Source organism: Toxotes jaculatrix, chromosome 17, assembly GCF_017976425.1.
Source record: "Toxotes jaculatrix isolate fToxJac2 chromosome 17, fToxJac2.pri, whole genome shotgun sequence".
In the NCBI taxonomy this organism is placed as follows: Eukaryota; Metazoa; Chordata; class Actinopteri; family Toxotidae; genus Toxotes; species Toxotes jaculatrix.
The window spans coordinates 4,725,405-4,749,978 of record NC_054410.1 but is presented as its reverse complement, the minus strand read 5'-3'; the positions used below and the strand labels follow the sequence as shown (position 1 = coordinate 4,749,978).

The 24,574-nt window shown below is 41.7% G+C and overlaps 1 protein-coding gene across 1 annotated transcript in view; it reads left to right on the top strand.

Annotated features, from left to right (window-relative positions):
- sos2 (son of sevenless homolog 2 (Drosophila)) overlaps positions 1-24,574 on the top strand; it is a 31,295-nt gene that overhangs the window by 1,258 nt on the left and 5,463 nt on the right. The window contains exons 2-16 of the mRNA XM_041060007.1: positions 11,035-11,160; positions 11,516-11,647; positions 12,032-12,196; positions 12,291-12,497; positions 14,650-14,793; positions 15,045-15,155; positions 19,423-19,521; positions 20,251-20,378; positions 20,549-21,204; positions 21,348-21,429; positions 21,632-21,754; positions 23,194-23,306; positions 23,579-23,801; positions 23,899-24,018; positions 24,140-24,302. Coding sequence (XP_040915941.1) covers positions 11,035-11,160; positions 11,516-11,647; positions 12,032-12,196; positions 12,291-12,497; positions 14,650-14,793; positions 15,045-15,155; positions 19,423-19,521; positions 20,251-20,378; positions 20,549-21,204; positions 21,348-21,429; positions 21,632-21,754; positions 23,194-23,306; positions 23,579-23,801; positions 23,899-24,018; positions 24,140-24,302 — 2,592 coding nt within the window. The remainder of the gene's footprint in view (positions 1-11,034; positions 11,161-11,515; positions 11,648-12,031; positions 12,197-12,290; positions 12,498-14,649; positions 14,794-15,044; positions 15,156-19,422; positions 19,522-20,250; positions 20,379-20,548; positions 21,205-21,347; positions 21,430-21,631; positions 21,755-23,193; positions 23,307-23,578; positions 23,802-23,898; positions 24,019-24,139; positions 24,303-24,574) is intronic.

Here is a 24,574-nt window from a genome sequence, read left to right as displayed (position 1 = left end):
GTTTATCCACTAAATCTCTCACCCAGGTTCCCTATAATGACGTTTTCTCACAGTGTGTTTGAAGAAGTTGATCAATTTTGACCAGCTTTTTCTGTAACTGACTACACCAATGACTTCCTGGGCATTGATGTTACTTCCAAGTTAAGTACTTGTACAGATGTCCTGGAAAGAGCTCCCTCGTCATCATCTGACATGTATGTTTTGCTGCCAACATCTTTATTTGTTCCTCATTTGTTGTAACAGCAAAGATTTCTCATCCTTGCAGGGCAAGCAGAGGCCTTCTGCAGCTGTGTTGTTCTGCTTACATGTCAAGTTTCCCTCCTTTTCCCTGAGAAATGTTACTTAATTCTCCTGAGCCTAATTGAAACTTAAAGTACAGGAAACATTTTAATTTTAATGTCCTTGGTCAGCATGATTGACCTGTATCAGTTCCTTTTTGACTGTCCCTCTCTCTCTCCCTTTTCTTGCATCATCTTGGCTTCTCCCTGTCATCACCAGGTTTATTTTCTGTTTTCTGACCCCCTCCCTTCCCTTTGCTTCCCTCACTCTTTCTGTTCAGACTTGCAAACTCATGACCAGTTGATACTGACAGCTAACAGAAAACACAAACTTGACACAATGCTGATCTTTTAGCTTTTACTGTCAACTTTTTGCCTTGCTGTTCCACGAGGGTTCTCAAATCTCTGCGTGCTGCTTTCCCTTTGTAATGGGTCTGTGTAAACCCACAAGGTCCTGTCGAGATCCTTTCATTTCTTTACGTGTCCTGATGTGGTTGGAGCTCATAAGAGTCACTCATGGGTTCAGACAGGGCCATGGACTGTGGTGGCAAAGCTGTGTTGTTGTGCAAAGGAGAGACAGGATAGTGTTCTTCTGGGCTTCCATACTGTTTGGATACCTGAGCTGTGCCTTGAATGTTCGTGATACAAATTCATAATATAATGGCACATTAGGATAGCGCAGTAAGCAGTGTAGCTCACCTTTGTGACCTACGGGAGATTTGAGCTCACCCGAACAGCAGCAGCACTTACAGTATGACCTGCACGTCATTATCCAGCTGGTTTGCTGTTGGTGTGTCTCCATTTACATAGCGTCCTTTTCAAAGTCATCCCCTGATAAGAAAGAAATACTGAAAATGTATTTTTAACTGCTGTCAACCAATGTTTATTACTGGGGCCGCAACTTAGTTATTGTGATTGTCGATTAATCAGTTACTCTTTTTACTAATCGATAAGCCGATAAAATTTCAGAGCTTGATTAAAAACCTGAGGTGACGTCTTCGTTTTGCTGGTTTTGTACCACTTGCAGTCCAAAAACCTGACAAGTGAACAGTCAAGTGTCACACAAGGCAAATTAAAACAACGAATCCTTGGTATGGACTTTGTCAAAAGCTGTAATGACATCAGCCTTTAATACATTCATTTTAGTAACATTAAGTGACTATAGAGGTAACCAGTTATGGTATTATCCATGTGGCAACAACATGTTTATAAATAACACAGCCCCTTTTTTTTGTCAGTTGTCCGTAGCACAGTAGAGACAGTGTGGTGAATCAGGTGAAACTGAGAGAGCAGGTGGTGGGCTGTGGTGCCGCAGTTTCATTGTCTCAACTTGTTACACAACTGCCCGGAGGGAAAGCCTGTCAGAGATTGACGCAAGAGAGGTTTGTTATGGTTTTGACAGACTGTGACTCGCTGTTTTTCACAGCTGTCCGCTGAGGGGGTGTGTGTGTGTGTGTGTGTAGGTGGGTGGTGGTGGGGGGGGGTTTCCTTGTCAGAAAGAGCCGTGGCGGATGACTCCATCCCTGAGAATGATTTAGATTGTTGTTTAGATGCTGGATTAAATAAAATCTGTTGATCAGTAAGTGCTCGTCAGAGCGCTGGAGCAGAGAAGTAACTTCATGATCAAACAGCCAAGCTGTTTAAGAGGTGTCACCTTCAGCTGATGGTTGATCACTTGCAGAATTGCTTCATAAATTAGACGGACTTATCTCGCTATGACTTATATTTACTGACATTGACATTGCTGTGAAATCATGCTAAGGATAGCAGGGCTGAAACGATTAGCTGATTGACAGAAGATTAATTGCCAACTATTTTGATATTTTCTTAAGTCGTTCATCAAACACAAATGCCAAACATTTGTTTGATCAGCTTCTCAAAATCTGAGGATTTTCTACTTTCTGTGTTTTATAACTCCTTAAATTGAACTGAAGTCATCACCTTGGGCTCTGGAAAATTGTGATGGGCATTTATCACTGTTTTGTACATTTCTGATAAATAATTAATTGAACAAAAATAATCAACAGATAAGGAAAGTGAGTGTTAGTCGCAAGTCTGGATGATAGAGATTAACAACCCTGAGCACTGTGATCTCTCTGCATGTAAGAAATGCAAGCTTAACTGCACATGTGGGATGATGAGATGCCTGGTAAAGGTGTGAAACACCTGAGACTTGAAGTTTATACTGTCCTAGGTTACCACTGTAACTCAAGGGTTAAGACTTCCACCGTGAACTGCAGTGTCTGCAGTTTGAATCTGTCATGGGACCTTTGCTGCGTCTCTCTCTCCATCATTTCCTGTCACTCTCCAGTATTGCTGTCTAATAAATATGCAGAAAATGCATAAAAAGTGACGTCTGTGTTTCTGTCTGTGTTGTTGATGTTAACTGTGACATTTCACGGACGGGTATAGCGTTTGTGTCCTGGCTGCGTCTGCCGGCCCTGGCTATTCTTGATCGCCGCGGCTCGTGCCTGCTGCTATGCAAGAGCTTCATTTTGCCTCTGACATGCTGGTGTTAATAATAACTGTGCATTCCCCAGGTCTGCTGTTTCACTGGCATCGATAGAAAGGCCAGAGCTTTGGTGGGTACAGTTTCATTCCATTGCCATGTTGAGCTAGCACAGCGCTGTGCTGCTGAGTGCACAGGGCTTCGCTCCACGAGGCCCAGGCCAACTTTTAAAGCTGAGATTGGTCAGGTTACAAGCACGCTTTGTTTTTCGTGCGTGTTGCCTCTTTTATCCTCTCAGCATGAGCAGTCGGTTCAGTTCTGACAGGATGACTTCACTACAGGCCAAAACCTACAGCTCACGTTGTATTTTTTATTTTAGGCAGACGGTTTTGCTGCCACATTTACCCAGGCTAGACAGAAATATTGTCACTCCAGAGTCAGACACACTGATTTATTACAAGCCTCCACTCCACTGCTCTACTGTAAGAGGTCCAGTCCAACTATGATAACACCTCTTATACAATACCAGACAGCTAAGTGTCTGATTTGCTGCATTTATTACACTCACTCTGACGTGGAGCCTGGTGTTGTTATCAACCTTACTTGTTGTAAATGAGCACAGTGATACACATAACAGAAGGAATGGTTGGGGTTAGACACTGACACACAAAAATACTTTATCATCACATCTCCTTGAGGCATCGTTGCCTGAGAATGTTACTGTTGAGAAAGTTCCCCACATCCTCATACGGCTGAAATTTCATTTTCACTTTGTTTGGTGAAATTATTTCATGAACAGTTGTTGAAGAAAGAAAACCCAGTGTCCAGAACGTGCATCTAATCATGACAAGAATCGAATCTAATTTTGTATAATTCTGTCACACAGTTTCAGCAGTCAAAAAAAAAAAAAAAGCCTGCAGCACCCAAGGGTCAGAAATTTAAAAAAAAAACATGAATGCAAGAATTACAGACATTATATGTCGCTTTTGTAAAATCAGTTGGGAAGAGGCCAGAAACCCGGATGATTTGCTGTCTGTCCCACTAACGCTGACATAAGCAAAAACCAGTCTGTCAAAGGTTATGTAAGTTTGTGTGTCAGGCTATTTTTAGTACCATTATCAGTCTTGTCTTTGAGCCGACATGAAGCTGAATAAAGACGTTCACTTTCTGAAGGTGACTGACCCGGTGACCTCAAGCGACTCTGCTAGTGTTATACACTAAAAGAAATGACGTTCATGGACTGTGACCGTAGTCAAATAGCAGCGTGGTAACTGCAGCTCCACTTGTTTATATGTGACATTGAAGGCGTTTCAGTCAAGGTTTGGGTTTTTGTGTTGACGTCACATCTCTGCACATGGAACTGTCGGCTAACGTTAGACTGGGTTTGCAGCTGTCGTTGCAGCAGCTTTGATCAGAAACAGTTTGCCAAGCAACAGAAACAACGGATTAATCACTTCTGTCATTTGCTGAGATTTTACAGACAAAATCATCAATCTACTAAACGGGAAAATAACCACATGCTTCTCTGGATTCGTCACAGTAATTGACATAATCTGGACCCTGTCGGTCTCATGCAGCACGCCGCCAATACTGCGTCTCCGGGATGAGGTTTGTGTTGATCGGACAGGATGTTCCTCGTAACAGGTTGCACTTCCTGTGCACTAGCCCCGGGGGCTGTCCACAGAGAGGAGCGCAGGCGAGAGGATCAGGCTGATTAATACACCGGTTCCACACCCTTCCCAGAATATTGAATCAGGTCTGTGAACATCAGTTCGTCCTCAGATGGGGTTCAGACAGAGGAAGGGTGGACACAGAGGGTCAGTGGGTCAGGTTAGACGGGGGTCATGGCGAGGCCACGTGGTGTCCGTGGCACGTCAACCGGCTATTGTCTTTTTGATCTGAATGTGAGGAGGGCCGGCTAAGTGTCAGGGGAGAGTGCTTGTGTTGTTGAGGTTGTTCATTTCTATTTCCTTGTTGTGCACGTGTGTTTGTCATCTACAGCAAAGCTCGGAGCATGTTTGTTTTTTTTTTTTGGCTGCGTTTCTATTTCTGTGTTCAAAGGATTATCTTTGCTTATCTCTCTTTGTCTTTGTGTGTCTCTTGTATATCTTCACCGTGCATCTTTTGTGTGTGTGTGTGTGTGTGTGTGTGTGTGTGTGTGTGTGTGTGTGTGTGTGTGTGTGTGCGTGTGTGTGTGCCAGATCTGATCTCTACCCTATGGTTCCCCAGACAGTCTGGTTGTAATGGCAGATGATGTCATAGCATGAATCACAAACAGTGACACATGCTCGGGTATAATAACAAGCCCCACCCCCACCTCTTCACCACACACACACACGCACACGCACACACACACACACACACACACACACACACACACACAAAAGCCACATTACCTGCAACCTGAGCTTGATGCAGCCCCATATACACAGCCAGGAGAATAATCAATTGAATTAGAAATGTTAACCCTGTATTAACACCGTCCAGCCTCTATTGTTATTACCGCCAACCTTTCTGTTCTTTTACCGCTGGCAAACACAACAACAACTGATCATTCTGTTACAGTTTAGACGTGCATGATTTTTTCATTATTATTATTTATTTATTTTTTCAACTACACAAAGCTGAGGAGTGCAGCACAGCAAAAACACAAATCTGGCCTTCCAACAAAAATATTTGGCCCTCCAATGAAAGATAAAGTTCACCCTCAACACCTTAGCATCATTTTTCCATAAACCTATTGTCGGTAACAATATTAGTAACTGGCTTTTTATTTGCAGATATTTTGTTAATCGAATAACCGAATCGAATAATAATGTTTTAGTCACAGCAAACAGATACTCAGATGTAAGGATTTGATCCTTTTCTTTGTTTTATAGGTCAGGAAACTGAATAGCTTTGGTTTTTTTGGATTGTTGGTCAGTCAAAGCAAGGAATTTGAAGATGTTACCGTGCACTCAAACATTTTTTCACTGAAACTATTGATTGATTAACTGTAATAAAATAATCTGCAGTTTGATTGATTGTGTAAAAACAGTTGAATAACTGTTAGTTTGGTCCTTAATATGAGTCATTTTGTGCCATATGAGTTTCACAGTAACATAATCTGCTGTAGCTTCTTTTATAAATTAGTTTCATAAATCAGTTTCATTCTTAGAAAAATTCTCCAAAAGAGATTTTGAACTAAAACTACATGTACAGAAACATTTTTGTGTCCGTTTCCGTGTCTCATACTTTTAATGACGTTGCAGTTCGAGGTAATAAAATCCTCCTTTGAGGTAAAACGTCTGTGGTTTGGATATTTGGATAAAAATACAGCGTGTACTTTTCCACTTGAGCGATGAGATTTTTTTCCCTTTAACTTTCACTTGTAAACTATATAAGCTGTTTTGGTTTCATATCTCATTGATTCAGTGTGTGTTGAAGCTGAAGCAGATAGTCAATTATTTTATTAACTGATTGACATTAAATCAACTTTCCAGCTTCTCCATTGTGACTCTTTTCTGCTGAAAAAGAAAATAATTGCAGATTAGTTTGTAATGAATCATAAGTTGCAGCCCTACACCAAGCAAGACTTGAACGATGAAACAATATCAAAAGTATATGACTGTTCTCGTTATTGATTAAGCTGCCATGAGGCTGTAACGCCTCATTTGCCAGTATTTCCTGGCCACTGGCCAAGGTGATGGCACATGTCTGAAGTCCAAAGATGTTCAGATTTACTATCATGTAGGACAAAGACGAACATCAAATCGTCACGTTTGGAAAAGCTTGATCCATAAAATGTTTGGCATTTTTGCTTGTAAAAATCTACTGAAACAATTATTCTATCATCAAAATACTTTTTTGCGATTATTTTCCGTCAATGAATGAATTAATCGACTAATCATTGCAGCTCTAATCAAACAGTTTTCATGAGTCGGCAGATCGAACGATTGATCGATCAGCTCTGGTTTAACGATGCTGCAGACCTATTGGCCCATATGTTTTCTTTCTTTTTTTTAAGGAAGACCTTGTTTGTACTGATGATACCATTTAGTACATTCGTGTGTGGTGTCTTTGTATTTTTTCTGGACATGGATACGCTTCTGTTTCTGCGAGGTACTGTGGATAGATCGTTGACCGGCTAGATTTTTTTTCGTTGTGGTTTTTCTGTCTGTGAATCCTGGTTTTCCTTGCCCTGGTATTGGCTCTCGTCCAGTGTGTGTGTGTATGTGTGTGTGTGTGCGTGTGTGTGTGTAGCATGACCCTGCTGCTGTTGCCTCCTCATACAAGCACATCAATACCTCTCAGGCCGCTGCTATGATCTGCTCTCCCCGGGGGCTTCACTCTGTCGGTGGAGAACAAGGCAAAGAGGGGGGCGGGCGGGGGGGAGGTTGGGGGTGGAGGAGGGAAAAGTGAGAGTGAGTGAGTGCTGGGACTTCCTGTACGCTAGCCTTTCCCTTCTTAATGGAGCTGACCCATGAAACTGAACACCTTAACATGGAACGGGAGGATGTGCACGAAAGCTCACGTGATCAAGATTCTTTTCATTTTAACGTCTTTGCCTACACCCACTGGTAGAGTGGGAAATTAACTTAGTATTGTTTTCATTATCGATTTGTCTGTGGAATTTTTTTTTTTTTTTTTTTGGGGATTAATCAGTTGTTTTACTTATTTTAAGTGTCACCGTTTCCTGTAGGTGACATCTTGAAATTTCTGCCTGATGAACAGTCCCAAAACCAATGACAAGGACAACATATACCATGAGAAATTATATGTAAATTATATGTAAACCTCTAATTTGACAAGTTGGATTCAGAGAATTTTTGACTTTTTTTGTTGATAAATGATGTAAACAACTAATGGATTAAAAAATGTGTTTTTTAATTTTTTGTTGATTGACTGATTGAATAATTCCAGCAGACTTTGCTGCTTTCCATAAGAAAAGGGCACGTTTTTCCCATTCATAATGAGTGGTAATTTAGACATCTACACCATTCCTCTGTGAACCTGTTGTCTTGAAGTTGTGACGGTTCAAAGCAATGAGGGGGGACGTTGTGAATGGAAAAGGTGTCTTGTTTTTTTGTTTTTTGTTTTTTCAACCACAAGAAACTGTTTGTTATCTTTGTGGGTTTTTTTTAACTGAGCACTTTTCAAATTCAGGAGTTCCCCCGCTATTTTTCCACTCTGTTGCTTTCACTTTGCTTGCGTTTACTTCAGCATCCACCACCAACTACATCCATCACCCATTAGCATCAGGTTGCAGTGGTGCTGTAAATACACGGGGCTGCAGTCATACCTGCACATGGCCTCGCTCAGATTCACTGAGAGCGACTCACAACTTAGTGTTATTTCAAACCAAAGGTTCAGTCAGGTCAGATGATTCGTAAATGCTTTGTATGAAATGTTTTTCACAAACTTATTAATCTGTGAAGCAGGTGGGGCTGCAGCTAATGATTAGTTTAATGGATGAATAGTCTTCTTTTTATGATTTTCTCAATTAATCAAAGAATGTTTTGGTCTGTAAAATAGTGACAAATGCCCTTCACAGTCTCCTTGAGTCTCATTTTGTCAGACCAACAGTCCAAAACCCCAAATTTATTCAGTTTATTATCACACAGGACTAAGAAAACAAGAAAATATTCATATTTGAGACTGAAACTACTGAATTTTTGGCATTTTTTTAATAAAAAATTATTAAATTATTACTGATTACCAAAATTGTTAATAGATGAATCCAAATCACAAAGATATTCGGTTTACCACAGAATATCCACATTTAAGAACCTGGAAACAAAACAGTTTTACTATAAAAATTATTAATATTACAAAATAGCTTCTGATTAATTTAGAAAAATATTAATCTTACTATCATAGAAGACCAAGAAACCCTGAAAACTTTCACTTAAACAAATTATAAATAAATTTGTTGCAGATTAATTTTCTATTAACTAATTGTTTCAGCGGTACAAGCACAAAAAGTACGGATTTTTACACATTGCTTTCTCGTGTCATGGTACAACACTGTATTGTATTTGAATTCACTTTCCATTATGCTTTTATTCAAATCACATTCGGTTTTGTGTGTTTTTGTTGCTCTCTCTCCCCCATCCTGACATTGTTGGAGATAGACGACACTTGTTGGATCTGGGCCTCTCAGAAACGGGCCAACTATTCTGTGAATGGAGTCAGGGGAAACCCCCGTGGTTTCAGTGTGGTGACTCACAGCTCCTGGTGTCCTGTGGAATTTGGTCAAGTGCCTATTTGCGGTTGAGAGGATATATCTCATAACCTACTTCTGCTTTGATATATATATTTTTTCCAAGTAGAGTTTAAACTTGTGGCTTATTTATAACTGCTGGGTCTTGTGAGTGTGCATCAAAACAGAAATGACGTACAGAAGCACAAATGAGGCCAAGTTGTGGCTTCGGATTTTCCATCTCCTCTTGTTTTAAAAAGCATCTGAATGTTGTTAATGAATCACAATGTGAATCCGAAACAGATCTAGGAAAGGGGTATTTTACAATCCTCTAACTTTTCTTCTTTCTCTGTTTTGTTTGATTTACGGTTTTATCTCAAACCAGTGAACTCAAACTTGAGACAGAGGGGACATCCTGCCTGTCGCTGCATCTCTGTTAAGTCAGAGCACAAGAATGCATGAAGCCCGGTCTGTGTTGACCTTTTAACTCTCCTCTCACATTCCTTAATCCGGGGGCAATGTTTTGTCATCATAACGTCCCACTTTACTATGTGCCAGGGTAATTCCATCACTAGCATGTGAACAGGCCATGCTTTTGTGAGTGGAGAGTAAATGTGAGGCTCTCTTTTCTATCCACCTCTCCTTTTTTTTTTCTCCCCCTCTGAGTCTGCTTTGGGTGCTATAATAGTATCTCAACTGACAGCATTCCTGCAAAAGGGCACGGCCCAAATGACGACAACTTTTGGGAGGCTGGAGGGTGGTTGGGGGGTGTTCTTCTCTCTCTTTCTGCTTGTAGACCTGATGAAGCCACACCCTCTCTGCTGTCTGCACCTAAATCCACACCTTCTGCCGGGCGGGATCCACCCTCAGGAATCCCACTGCTGAGGAAACATGAATGACTTCATAAATCATAAAGAGAGCTTTAAGTGCACATGCCTTTTTTTTTTTACCGAGACGATATTTGTTGACAGGTTTATTGTTTAGCAGCGTGTTCTAATCTCGGGCTAAAGAAATGCCTTGGTGGAGAGTGGATTTTGGATTTTGCTGGTGGATTTGTGTGCCGTGGGCTAGCCCCACAAATGATAGTCATTATAAACTTTTATGTTACTGCAGACAAAGCGTTCCACATGTTTCGTGTGTTTTTAGTTTGATTTTTCTACCTTAATTCTAATGTAGTAGAGAAGGAACATCCAGGCTTCAATCTTGCTTTAGAGATGCAATCGTCCATCATGAATGTTTAGTTGGTTTCAAATTAATTTATTTTGTTTTGATTTATTAAAATGTTTGGTAGCAGGACAGTTTTGAAAACTTGTTGCATTCAAGGACACACAACACAACTAAAGTTAGCAGCTAAAAAGTATTGCACACACAAATTATATTTTTTGCTAAATCAAATTCAGAAGTTACTTTGCTGATTCAGAGTCATGATGAAACACAGTTAAAGTGCATTTATCTCCCATAATGTGATGTTTTTCTATTGAAGTAAGGAATGTGGGCAGAGTATAGTGTAGTGAATAAAGCAGTAGCTGCAGAGGTCTGTTGGCCTCCACCCACTCTTACCTCACCTGTGATGTTAGATCAGGAGGAGGAGGAGGAGGAGGAGGAAGGATGAGTGATGAATAAATTAAACCTCAGGCACATTCTTTGGAAATATAAACAAGGCTTTTGCCTACCGGAATCCAAGCACACACCCCCAGCTGTGACATCCCTCTAAATGTTCAGAGTTGCTTCCTACCTCTGCAAGTCAGCGTGCACACTGCAGTGAATTAAACCGTCTAACGTGGTGCACTTCGAATGACGATGAGCTGTATTGAAAATTATACGTCATATGAGGTTACTAGACTGAAACTAGAAATCCAACCTCCTGAGACCAAGAAAAGGTGTGTGTGTTCATTCAGTCATTGTCTGTACTTGTGGTCTTGAAGTGCATCATACCAAGTGTTACGATCAGTTTCACATATTACACACTTTCAGTTGACGTCATGCGACTGGTGCTGGACAGTGTTGATGAAGAGTACTGATTAAAAACCAAAATCAAAACATCCACGAGTCCTTAAGTCACATTATTCTCTTTCAACCCATCGGCTTCTCTCTTGTCTTCTTTCTTGTCCGTCTCTAACATTCAGGTACAGAAGCAGGTCCACCCAAACCTCACGGCGAAGGAGGACGCCCTGCAGCACATCGAGGAGCTGATCCTGCAGCTGCTCAACATGCTGTGTGTGGCCCAGCCTCGCTCTGTGCAGGACGTAGAGGTAAGGCCTCTTCTCTGCTCTCGGCACTACAGAACATTTAAATATAAATGAATGGCTAGACCACAACAGTACAATACACGAACATACTTGCTCTGGTAGTGACTGTGAGCTAGGTATTACAGTCAGTTGTCAGTTTTTTTTAACCTTCTCTGTTTGTGCTACTGTTATACTATACTATTAGCATTTAGCCTAATTTATCCCATAGTTGTAACTGTGGAGTGGCCACAGTGGCCTCTGTTCAGAAAAGGTTTCATGGTCCCACTTTAACATTACTTTTGTGCAATGCAGGAAACCAATGATTCCAAATTTATGAAGTGTTCAGAGAAAAATTAATTTATTTCTCTCCTCTTGCCAGGAACGAGTTCAGAAAACCTTTCCCCACCCTATAGATAAGTGGGCGATTGCCGACGCCCAGTCAGCTATCGAGAAGCGCAAGAGGAGAAACCCCTTACTTCTCCCTGTGGACAAGATACACCCACTGCTAAAGGTAAAGAGCCCAACAGTCTCTCCATCAAATATATGAAACTTTATATTCCACATGGTAATGCTTTTTTTTTTATATTTATATATATATCTTTGTAAAAATACAGCTTTTTTCAGTTCACTAATATTGGACAGCAGTAGTATTCACATTCTTCCAAGAGATAATCATCTCTGATGCGAATGCCAGAAAGTTTTACCAGTTGCTGGGAAATATTTATAATCTAATTTAGCACACTGTTTTGACAGCTTGGTTCAGACTAATTGAATTGCCCTGATCTGATCTGGTCCTTCTTGCAGGTTCAGGCACCAGGAATGATTTTGAACTCCTATTTGACCCATGTGTAATACTAATAATATGTTATTATCCTGCTTTTATTTTTTTCAACAGGAGGTTTTGGGCTATAGAGTCGACTACCATGTTTCCCTCTACATCGTGGCAGTGCTGGAATACATATCAGCAGACATACTGAAACTGGCCGGAAACTATGTCGGCAACATTCGGAACTTTGAAATCAACCAACAGGACATCAAGGTGTCCATGTGTGCAGACAAGGTGAGAAACCGAAGCTGTCAAACACCACGAGGGAAGACTGTTGTTGCTTTTCGTCTTCTCTGGTTGATAATTATTCCTTGCTGTTTGCCTCCAGGTGTTGATGGACATGTTTGACCAAGAGGAAGACATTGGCCTGATGTCTCAGAGCATGGAGGAGCCGTCCTCCTCCGGGGAGCTCACGTACGATGACCTGGTGAGGCTTGAAATCGCAGAGGAGCGGCAGTACCTGCGAGAGCTCGACCTCATCATCAAAGTGTTCCGCCATCATTTCCTGTCCAACCCCAAAATCTTCACGCCTCAGGTGAGGAAGGCCTCAGTATTGTTTGTTTCCCGATTAGCGTTTGATCAAATGAGCAATTATTTCACAGCTGTCACTCATGTAAACATGTTGTTGTGCAGAATCACTGACCGCAGTTCATGGGATACAGAGTAAACTCTAATCATAGACATCCTGTTTTCACACAGTGTTTTTTCCATGTGCTGAAAAGAGGTTTCGCCAGCTACTGAAAAAACACGAGCAGTTGTCGACTACTCATCGGCAATTTGAGTTTAGCCTCCATCACCGGATTTACAACGGATGTGTGATAAACACAAATACCTGCATATATTTTCTTTGTCGCGTATTAAGCAAGTGTAAAATAATCACTGCTCCACTTATTGTAATTATTATTATTTGATTAAAAATAGATGAAAAAGGAAATAAATAAGCCATAGTGAAACCTAAAGTTGCCGGACCCTGATGAAAAGTAAAAAGACGTGACTTACTCCAACTCTTGTGCCGAATACAGGAGCTGTGGTCAGCTTACTCTAAAGCCGGCTTATAAACAAACAGGTTTCTGACTGTAAACTTAATTACAAAGCCATTTCAGCCAAATCCAGCATAAGAACATTTAAAGATTACATCTGAAAGTCTGTAATCGGCTAACTGGTAATCAGAGTTATGGGGCAGGACAGAACCGATGCTAAATTGCTCTCAAACCGTCTGTGATTACAGACAGTTGTCTTTTCTGATGGATGACTTGACGGTCAGAGCAGTCGTCCTGTATTCAGAAGGTCCCTCGGAGCAGCCAGTATGTCCCTGACAAAAAGACTCCAGCAACTTGGTACCATCTCCTGAGGCACTACCCATGCCCTCTGACTTAGTAAATAGTAAACTGATCTTTCTCAGAGGGTTAGCTGAGTTAAACCGTCTCTAATATGGCAATTAAGTACTATAAATTCCCCCCCAGAAAGAGAAAGGGAAAACTATGAGTATGAGTAGGGAGTTAAACAGTGGGTCTATGGGCTGAGAAGAAGTGAATGGAAAGTTGAGTTTCATGGGTCGCTGTGGCTTTGCATATTTTGGGTTGGGTAATTTGTGGTATCATTTGGGTGAGGAGGATAAACCTTTGTGAGGCCCAGTGGAATGCAGAACATGTAATTATGCTGAGACAGGAACAACATCTGCAGCCCTCGCCAAAATAACCTCAATTATGTCTGTTGAAACACACCATAATCTGAAATTACTCTGAGATGTCAAGACACTGTTACGGTCAAATAATGACAGGACCGAGCTTCTATTCAGACTTTAGCAGTCAATAATCACTCTGTGCTATTTTAGGGCTCTCATCTGCTTGACTAATGATTTCCTCAGGCAAACTGAGTCTGTTGTTGTTGTTGTTGTTGTTGTTGTTTAGAGTATTTTGTCGCCACAGTTTTTGTGTGTGCGTGTGCATGTGTGTGTTTATTTATCCAAGGGAGGCTGACTGAGTTTGGGAGCTCTTTGAGCAACACCCTGTTACACGCTCATGGTTTAGCACATTCAGTGTGTTTACATGCACTGAAGTAACCTGGTTATTGTTTGGAAGATTTCTTTAACATCATTTAAAGAAAAATTGAGCTTCTTTAATCAGCCTAGTTTGCATTTTAGCTGACCTTTCACCTGTCCCTTTCACCTCGTCCAGTGTCTTTGCCTCCCCAGTGGGGGTGCGAAACATGGCTGACGGCACTAGATATTGGCAGGAGACACAGGATTTCTTGTTCATGTAGATGCTGAACCAAGTTTCTAAAAGGATTTTTATTAGCGTGAATGTGCTTAAATAAGGCTTTTGGACAGGAGAGTTATTTCTGTGGTAGCAATGTGGTTGTGGATGAAAGGAAAGATCCTCAATCACAGCTGTGCATTTCTGAATCCAACATAATTAAACCCAGAGTTGTTGTTTTTTTTAACAAAAAAATGTTGTTTTAATAGCTTTGTTTTCTTTAGTCCAAATGCCCTCTGATCTCTGACCAGTGGCGTGGAAACGCAGTTTAAAATCATTTTTTTATTGCAGTGTTGAATGCTATGTTAATCTCTGATTTCCTGCCATTACCTATTTTTCCTACCTGGTTTAAGGATTCAGACTAGCAACCCTCTGGTCACAAAGCTGTCTTTCTAACTTTTAAGCAACACATCTCATGTTGTCTTGTTGCAGGATGTGGAGGTGATATTCAGCAACATCCTGGACATCCACGAGCTGACGGTGAAGCTGCTCGGACTGATCGAGGACGCTGTGGAGATGACCGCTGACGGCAGTCCTCATCCGCTGGTGGGCAGCTGCTTCGAAGATCTCGCAGAGGTACGGATCATTTCTGACTTCAGAAACTTAAAACTCGTCAGTTCACTGACGTCTGCTGCCAAGTTTATCTGACCTCCCACTAATCCAAATATGAACTGCTTGAATTGCCAAGTCTACAAAACTCACAGAATTTGTTTTAGTATTAGTAACACTGATGAATGTTTATAAGAGATAAAGAATTACACAGGTGCTTGGTGTTACTTACTCCCAGTATTTTGTGTCAATGGTAATTCTTCTTTCTCTGTGTATAGGAGCAAGCGTTCGACCCCTACGAGACCCTGTCTCAGGATATTCTCAGCAGGGATTTCCACGAGCATTTCAACAACCTGATGGCACGACCGACCGTTGGCCTCTACTTCCAGGTAAGACGTTTGATCAGGGCTCATCGTTTGATGTAGTAGCACCCATGACAACCAGGTCTGGGTCCGTTTTGGGTGTACACTGAAAGGTAAGAGAAAAACACTGGAAAGAAGTATTTTAGGATGTAAAGACTAAGATGACACAGCTGCCTTTATTTTTTCCAACCGTTCTTTTATATAAATGCTTGATATTAATTTGTTATAACTAGTATATATTTATAATATTCTTTTGACATTTAATTGCCACATTAAGGGTTCGAAAATTCACAGAACTGCTATATCTCACGCTCCCGTCTTTCCGGTCATTCTCACAGGTAAACTGAAAAGGAAAAATACCATTAAAATGAAAAACAAAAAGAAAGGTTTGTTTTTAATATAAAAGTACAAATAGGTCATTTATGTGTTTACACCAAGCCAACAGCGTTTGAATACTTGTTCCTGTTTTGCTTTGAAGTTAACCTGGGTGCCCAGTGAAATTCCTCCCCATACCATTTGAGGGCATGTCATGACATATTCAGCGTCCTGTGTACAGTTTATTCACTGCTGCCGCATTGTTTTATTTGGACATTCCTCACAAGAATAGCATTGAATTACGCTCGGTGGGGTGCAGTTTGGCAGCCTTTGAAGATGAAATATTTGCTCGTGTTTTCTCAGGCCGAAGACCAACGAGTGTGACTGTTCACATCAGAGCTCCAAACTTTTTACAGTATTTACAGCATGAGCCGATTTTCTTCTCTCCTTTTCAAGATTTTGAACGACAAAGTCCAATTTCGTTTAGTTGACATCATTATCATTATCATTATCATCATTATTATTACTTCCTGCTGAGTTAGTGCTGTAATAAATTCATAAACAGGCCTGTGGCCCTGCAGTGTTGTACCTGAGGTTGAGGCCTCACTGTTTACCCTCGAGCCACCGGTCTTAACCCCAGTTAGATCAACACCACAGACACTGTCCTCCAATTACCCACACCCAATGTTTATTTTCATATACTCATTGTAAGAGAGTGGAGGAAAGGGCACAGGAGTTAAAAATAAAGTCTTTATTTGTGCACTGTATTGATAACGCCAAGGCATTCATCTGAAAGCCTGTTGCATAGACAAAGGTGTCTGTAACAGGCTCAGTAAGTCACTCTTTCACATTTTCAGTCATTTAAAACTCAACATAAGAAAGCTAACACGATCTTCACATGATCGTCTTCCTCAGCAGATGAGGTTTGCAGAGTTTTCATGGAATGAAAAAAGGACGTCTTTGCCCTTTTTAGCTAAAAAATTAGAGACTGGACTTAATTTATTATTTACAAAGTGGTTGTTTCAATGTCAACTATTTTTAAGACAACGTGGATAAGAAGTCCTTCAAGTGCTCAGGAAAAAAGGGACATTTTGTGCTGTAATCTAAAAATCTCTCACCGGGTGATTAAGATAAAACACCTCAGAAAAAGAGACAGTGAGGAAAACTTCTGGATCTATCTGGGCTCAGTCTAAAGAACATGATTGAAACAATCAATTGACAATGAAAGTATTTTTATATTAAAACATGTTTTGCGGTTTATGTACGATTATTATAGAAATCCGGATTCTGATTGGAGCTGGTTTTTAAAAAAAGTATTTATTGTTATGTCGCTTTGTAAAATTCATTTATCTCAGCTTTTGTACAACCAGTGTGTGTGTGTGTGTGTGTATGTGTGAGTACAGAAAAGTGTGTACATGTGTGTGTTTTGATCATCAGCAGTCCCAGGGGCAGATGGTGTAATGGTTCAGCCTCCCCTCTTAAACCGCCCACCCCCACCACACAAACACCTTCCACCCCTTTTATCAAACTGCTCGCTGCCCCGTTTCTGCTCCGTGGGCTAATCTTATTTTAGAATGTCTCACTTTGTGTCTCGTCTCTGATCGGCTGGACGTTCGTCCCCTCATCTCTCCGCCTTCTTTGAGCAACGTGAGCCATTATATCGACATGTTAATCAACAGCACCTGGTGTAAATGCATACAGTGCCACGGTGTTTGCTGTAATGTGGATTGAACCCCTGGCAGTGGCATCATTAGTGCCTCGGCTCTACCTTCAGCTTTTGTCTCACTGCATGTGCTTCATCTTTCTCGCTCCATCCTTCTTGACTTTCTCCCTCCCTCCCTCCCTCCCTGTCAGATAGATGTGTCTCTCGAGCACTCAGCCCCTGCACTCTGCAGCGTCTGGTATTGTGGGTAAATTACATCGCCTTTTAAAAATAGAACAGGCAGCCACACTGCAGGCCATTTTTCTCCTGGGGGGGGGCGGGAGGAGGAGGAGGAGGAGGAGGAGCAGCAGAGCCCAAGACGCATTTCATGTTGAAAATAAGCTGTGAATTAAGATGGCAAAAGACTGCGACATGGGCTCAAGTAGCCCTGTACCTCTGTGAAATGGGAACATGTTGTTCTCATAGTCATTCTGTACCTTGTTCTTACCACACTGTGTGTTTATATTTAGGCTGCTACCACAGTGATGCATGGTCCTGTAGAGACTTGTGATGAAAGAAAGATGACAATTTGTGTTTTTATATCTTATACAAGCATAATATCAACTTTGTTTTCAGATTACCTGCTCAGATCAGATGTGTAAGTCATCCTTCATTAACCTGAGATTACTTTGAACTTCATATTCATCATATGATTCACATCGACTGAAACTGGAAACTATAAAATCAGGGACATGCTGCAGTTTTGGGGGTTTTTTTTGTGTTTAGTAGTCAACAGTAGCCAGAACTGATAAATCTCAGAGGAGATGCGATCAGCAGATCATGTTTGTCTGCCAATATATTTGTTAGTCTCCACAAGGAGTCGCAAGATAAAGCTGAGGAGTTACAATATGATTGCAACATAGGAAACCACCATAAGCATATTTCAGCTGCACAAAGTGATGCTTATTTTTTTCGTCTGATCCAGATAATCCCAGGTAATTTTCTTCAGGCCTCAAAAAAAATTGCTTAGAAAATAAAAACAAGGAAAACAAATTGAAAACATAGATATTGCTTGCGTTTAAGGATGGAGCCACTGCTTTATCTTTGAGCAAAGAGAACATGAGTCGTTCTCTGATACCAGCAGGTTTGTAAAAAACAAACAAACTTGAAAATACGTCTGTGTTGCATGATTTACTACTAGAGGGATCGTCACAATTATTTTATGCTATTCGTGGCAACACAACTATTTGGCGCTATTTTCATGGCACTATTTTATTTTCATCTATTTTTGGAAACACTGTTGTTTCACTGTACTTCAATATTGATAAACCTGACCATGTTAGTTCTGATTCTCAAATTTGTCATAAAATCCAAATCGCGATTATCACACGCCAGGATGCGCAGCCCTAATGCACGTATGCAGTTTGTAAACCTGCAGGATGCTGACATATCAATAACGTGATCTAAACTTAGGTCATTGGTCCACGCCTGTCCATCAGCGTGCATCAGGCGGCTGATGCTTTCCTTTCCATGCACACAGGCCCTCTTGCTCCCTTCCCCTCCCCGCGCAGACAGTGCGGCCGCTGCTGTGGAGTCTGAGTACTAGCATATTGATTCTGAATCGTCTATCAGGGGAACAGGAGATTTAAATGGATACTATGACGGCCCCCTCTCCGGTTACCCTGCGGCCTTACTCGGTCAGCCGCTCCTCCCTCCCTCCCTCCCTACATCACTCGTCACCCTGTAGCCTCTCGACTGATCTAATTCAGCTCAGTTTATAAACACGAAACACACACGCTTTAAGTGTCCTTGTCTTCACATCTTTTTTTTTCTGCTGTATTTTTAGTGAGGAATAGCCCTTTTTATCTGTTCTGAAATGTTGTACTTTGTGGTTGTTTTCCAGTCTGGGACTTAAAGACGTGAATATAATTAGATATGTCTTTCAGTGACTTCTACTGGGAGAACAAAACACAGGAAGGTTTAAACACATCTGTACCATTTTTTTGGAAGTGAAAATGAAAGTTAAAGTTACATTTTCTTTGTTATCATGTCTGTAAATCATATGTATGGTATGTTTGAATGCTGTTTGTATCTCATATGAGACTTTATTTATGCTTTTTGGATATAAAAAAAAAAATCTGCACCCCCTTTTGTTTCTAAAGAACAAAAATCTAAATTCTGGGTTGGGTTTTCTGGTAAGCAGGAAATGTGTGAGTGGGGAAGTTTTTCTGAAAATGTGTTGACTCTCTCTTCAGTCGCATGCTGGTTGGTTCGGTTTCATGATTTCCTCACACTGATGCATCGCTAACTGGTCTGATGTTTTCTTTTGGTCTCCAGTCAGTTGCAGGAGGATTCAAAGAAGCAGTCCACTATGTCCTTCCCCAGCTGATGATGGTCCCAGTTTACCACTGTATGCACTACTTCGAGCTATTACAGGTACGTCCTGACTCCTGGCACACGTACAGTTCTTCTCAAAGATGCCTGTTTTTTTTTCAGTTTTCTGTTGTTTTAGGAATTATTGCATTTTTCTTATGATTTCTCTTTATATCGCTGATATCACCCTTGTTCAGTCGTTAATGCTGAACACACTGTATTGAGATGTGTTGTGGCGTCATCCTGCCAGATTCAAAACGTTGGTGGGAGAAGCTTTTGTTCCAGGAACAAACAGCGTGGCCCATTTGATGCTTGGTTAGCTGTTAGCCATATCATATGTCTGAATATCTACACTGAATTTAACTTCTATTTCGGCTACACGAGGTTCACACTGAAGCTCTTTGTTTCTGTATCTGCTGCTAAAATGTAACTGGCCTGCCGTTAGACACTGTAGTGGGATCTCGCTCGCGTTGTTGTAATGCAGATTTCCTGTACGCCTTTAACACAGCAGGCATTTTGACTTGTTAATCCACAGGTGTTTAGTAACATTACCAAATGCTCAGTTCTATTCGTTTTCCCAGGAAACCAGTCATGCACAGCATCAGCGCCCTGGTATGGGCTCATTTAATTGCACTTGTGCTATTCCTGCTATGACACGTCAAAATGGCTCCTGTGAAAAATGTGCACCGATTTCTATTTCTGTATTTTGTTGTATACTGTAGAAGCATATCTGATCTGTGTGGGTGTGTGTGTGTGGTTTTGGGTTTTTTGTTTTTTTTTTTCTTTCTACAGCAACTTCAGGAGCGCAGTGAAGATCAAGATGACAGAGAATGTCTGAAACAGGCGATCACAGCGCTGCTCAACCTTCAGTGTAGCGTGGAGCGCATCTATGCTAAGCACCAGCCTCGCCGTAAACCTGGGTACGTCTGCTCGTCTACAGTCATTTCCTTTAATCAGTCCCCATTCACCAAATGAAGGGAAATTTCTTTAGTGCTCAGTCATAAAATGCAGTTGCATTGGTGCATTGTGCAACATTTGATTTATCCACTGAGCCCTTGAATCTTCTGACGTCACACTTTATCCCTCACAGTGAGCCCATGTACCGCCTGTACAGCAGGCAGGTTCGCAGCAAACAGCTCGCCATCAAACGTATGAACGAGATCCAGAAGAGCATCGACGGCTGGGAGGGCAAGGACATCGGTCAGTGCTGCAGCGAGTTCATCCTGGAGGGACCCCTTTTACGAGCGGGCGCCAAGCACGAGCGACACAACTTCCTGTTTGACGGCCTGATGATCAGTTGCAAGGCCAACCAGAGCTCGCGGCTCCCGGGGTCGGGCAGCGGGGCGGAGTACCGCCTGAAGGAGAAGTTTGTGCTGAGGAAGATCCGCATTGCGGATCGCGAGGACTCTGCGGAGGTGAAGCACGCCTTTGACCTGATAGGCAAAGATGAGAACACTGCAATTTTCTGTGCACGGACAGCAGAGGAGAAGGAGGCGTGGATGGCGGCGCTGATGACCCTGCAGTACCGCTCCACTTTGGATCGCATGTTGGACACAGTGCTGCAGCATGAGGAACGGGCGCATCCTCTAAAACTGCCCTCCCCGGAGGTTTACCGCTTTGCCGTGCAGGACTCTGAGGAGAATATAGTGTTTGAGGACAGAGTGCAGAGCAAAACAGGGATCCCCATCATTAAGGCCGGCACAGTGGTCAAGCTCATAGAGAGGCTCACGTACCATATGTATGCTGGTAAGCTGCTGCAGTGCTTCTACTCGTAGAAAGACATTTGATTCATTTCAGTTTCATTTGGCAAAGTTTTTTTTTTTTTTTTGCAAAGATAGATTGTGTTTGTTGATTGTCTGTCTTTTCTAATCTCTTTCATCTGTTTGTAGATCCAAACTTTGTCCGCACGTTTCTTACCACATACCGATCATTCTGCAAACCGCAGGAGCTCCTCACCCTGCTGATAGACAGGTACGGTTTAGCAAGAGCGCCTGACCTCTCACCGGTTTCCTTATTTCAGTAGTTGTTTTAATGTACTACTGTCTGAGCCATAAAGATAATCATCTTCACCTGAGCTTTTTTTTTTTTTTTCCCAGACAAATGTTTATCACTGACACCGTATTGTGACCGCCCTGACATCTTGAAATATCATTACTGTCGTTATTTTTCTCAGGATTGAGATCCCTGAGCCAGAACCGACCGAGGAGGACCGACAGGCTCTCTGGAACGGCGATCAGCCGATGGCGGCAGAGCTCCAGAGGTTCCGGAAGGAATACGTGCAGCCGGTCCAACTCAGGTACGACGGCTGTCAGATCAGAGCTGATGCTGTCTCAGCTGATTGCTCCTGTGTGACTCCGCAAAGACAATGAAGTAACACCAAGTAGCAAAGTATCAACAAAAAAAGTCAAAAGAAGATAAAGACGTTTTAGAAATTTGAGGCATGAGATGAGCTGATTTATTGCTCAGCAGACAGTGTCAAATGGTTGACGGACGTCTGTCAAACTTTTACTCTAACATTCTGAAGAACTGAGGCCAGTGGTTGCTGATGTTTGGGCAGCCTCGACCCCTTGGAAATGTCTCAGGATTCGTTGCTTGTTCTAGCATCTTTTAGCTGCTTCCTTTTATTTCCTAGCAAGGGCTTTAAAAAAAATGCCACAAAGATTTCGTGTCTCTTTGTCTCGTGTTGTTGTTTGGCTCTTTTACACTCTCCTGTTAAGGCCTGAATGTTCTCACTGAGCCACAGAATTACTTTTGTATTAGACTTTGTGTCCTTATAAGGAGCAACAGAGTCTCTTATGTACCATTAAAAACTGAGAGCCTCTCAGGATCAGACTGCAGTGCTGCTGTAGTGACAGCAACAAACTTCAGTCACAGAAACACTTCGAACACAAGTAGGTAGTTAGTTTCTCGCTGTGAGGTATAAGTCCTGTGGTCACACGTGCTATACAGTATATCCTCTGAATTAATCGTATTTTTTAAAACGAAGTAAGTCAGTGGTGAAGGGACAGTGACAGATTGAGAAAACAATGTTCAGCAAGGTTTTAAAAAAAAGAAAAGAAAACATTTTTAGGGTCTGTAACAAACAAACATGAAAAACATCAGTAATAAAGTATTTCAGCAAAGATAGGAACAAAAAACCTTAAGGGAGCTCTTCGTGCAGTTTGGGTGGTCTGTTGTTAAGTAAACATTGTGATGTGTCCCAGCCTTTTATTTTGAAACCAGGATACTCAAAGTAGGTGAAAATGCCTCTGCAAGCATGACTTTTGCCCTTTAAAGCACAAAATGTCTCTGCTGCTTCTATTTTTAAGTTTCCACTCTTTAAAAATGTTAACGGACCAGGGTAAGGGATACACACTGGCCTGCAGCCAAAGACTGTTCAACTTTGTCTGTTAAATGTCTCTATTTAGCCAACGTCCTTGTCAGGGAATCTGCTGTCTCCATGTCTTCCTGTCTGCCTCTTCAGTACCGACGGTCCAATAAAGACAAAAAAAATACCAAAAAAAAAAAATCTGTGGGTGGCTCAACAGTAGAAAATGTCTCACCACTTGAGGGGGTGAAAGTGTTTGTTCATTGTTTTCTTACTGAACAAATGTACATAAATGGGAAAAATATTTTCAGTGTGCACAGTTGACTGAATTTTCTTCACTGTTATTTGCAGTTGAAGTGTTGTGAAATGTGTGCGGAGGACAATAACATACAGTTAGTTAAAGCTGTTCACACGTCTTTGTCTCGCAGGGTTCTCAACGTTTTCCGCCAGTGGGTCGAACACCATTTCTACGACTTTGAGAACGATCCGGAGTTGAGAAGTCGACTAGAGGAATACATCACCAGCAAAATTCAGCTGAGAGGTCAGTGCCAGAAACAGGATAAAACACCACAGCTCCCGAAAACACAGATATTTAGCTTTGTACCATCAGTAGTGAAAATTCTCTTTGCTGCATCTTAAGCATCTCATCTTTTATTCTGCTCAAGTTTTAAGCTTTAAAGGTTATTTTTTTATGAATTTAATTTTTTAAATGTTTAAACGATGAACATTTTAAAAAGTCGCATGGGCACCTAAGTAAAACAGGAGTAAAGTTTTTACATATAATGTGTTTTCTATGTTTTTGTTTGTTTTTAGGCAAGTCAATGAGAAAGTGGGTGGAGTCCATCAATAAGATCATCAAGAGGAAGCTGCAGACGCAGTCGAACGGCGTCAGTCACAACATCACCTTCGAGAGCCCGCCTCCTCCCATCGAGTGGCACATCTGCAGAGCAGGACAAGCTGACATGTTTGACCTCATGACCCTTCACCCCATCGAGATCGCCCGCCAGCTGACTCTGCTCGAGTCGGAGCTCTACAGGTGAGGATAAATAAAATAAGATAATCTGTTGGAGTTCACATTCACAGGTTAAACCTGTGTAATTGTCTGAAAAATGAAAACCCTGTTTCCTCCACAGAGCCGTCCGGCCGTCCGAGCTGGTCGGCAGCGTCTGGACTAAAGAGGACAAAGAGAAGAACTCACCAAACCTGCTGCGTATGATCCGTCACACCACCAACCTCACACTGTGGTTCGAGAAGTGAGTCTGAGGATTCAAATATTTCATTCGCGAGAAAAGCCAACAGTGGTTTTAGAGTCCTGGCTGGAGAAAACGTGTCTGTAACTGTGTGTGTGTGTGTGTCTGTGTGTGTCGTTCTCAGGTGTATTGTAGAGACGATGAACCTGGAGGAGAGGGTGGCGGTGTTATCACGGGTCATAGAGATTTTGCAGGTTTTCCAGGAGCTCAACAACTTTAACGGTGTGCTGGAGGTGGTCAGTGCCATCAACTCTGTCCCAGTCTACAGGCTCGACCACACCTTTGAGGTGAGTCAAGCAATGGCAGCATTTGAAGAAAAACCCACAGGTTATATTCTGTATTTTCACTTGAAAGCGTTAAAATACCTTTTTATGTTTGTACCTATTAAGCCAAAACACCCCAAACGAGAAATTCCACTTATTAATCGAAGTGTCCTTTGAAGCTGAAGCTGCTCATCACAAACCAGACAAACAGATGAAAAATGGAGAGACAACTTTAAATCCTTGTTAATTGACAGGCAAAATGTGACATGAGCTTTCCTCTGGCTCTGGAAATGTGG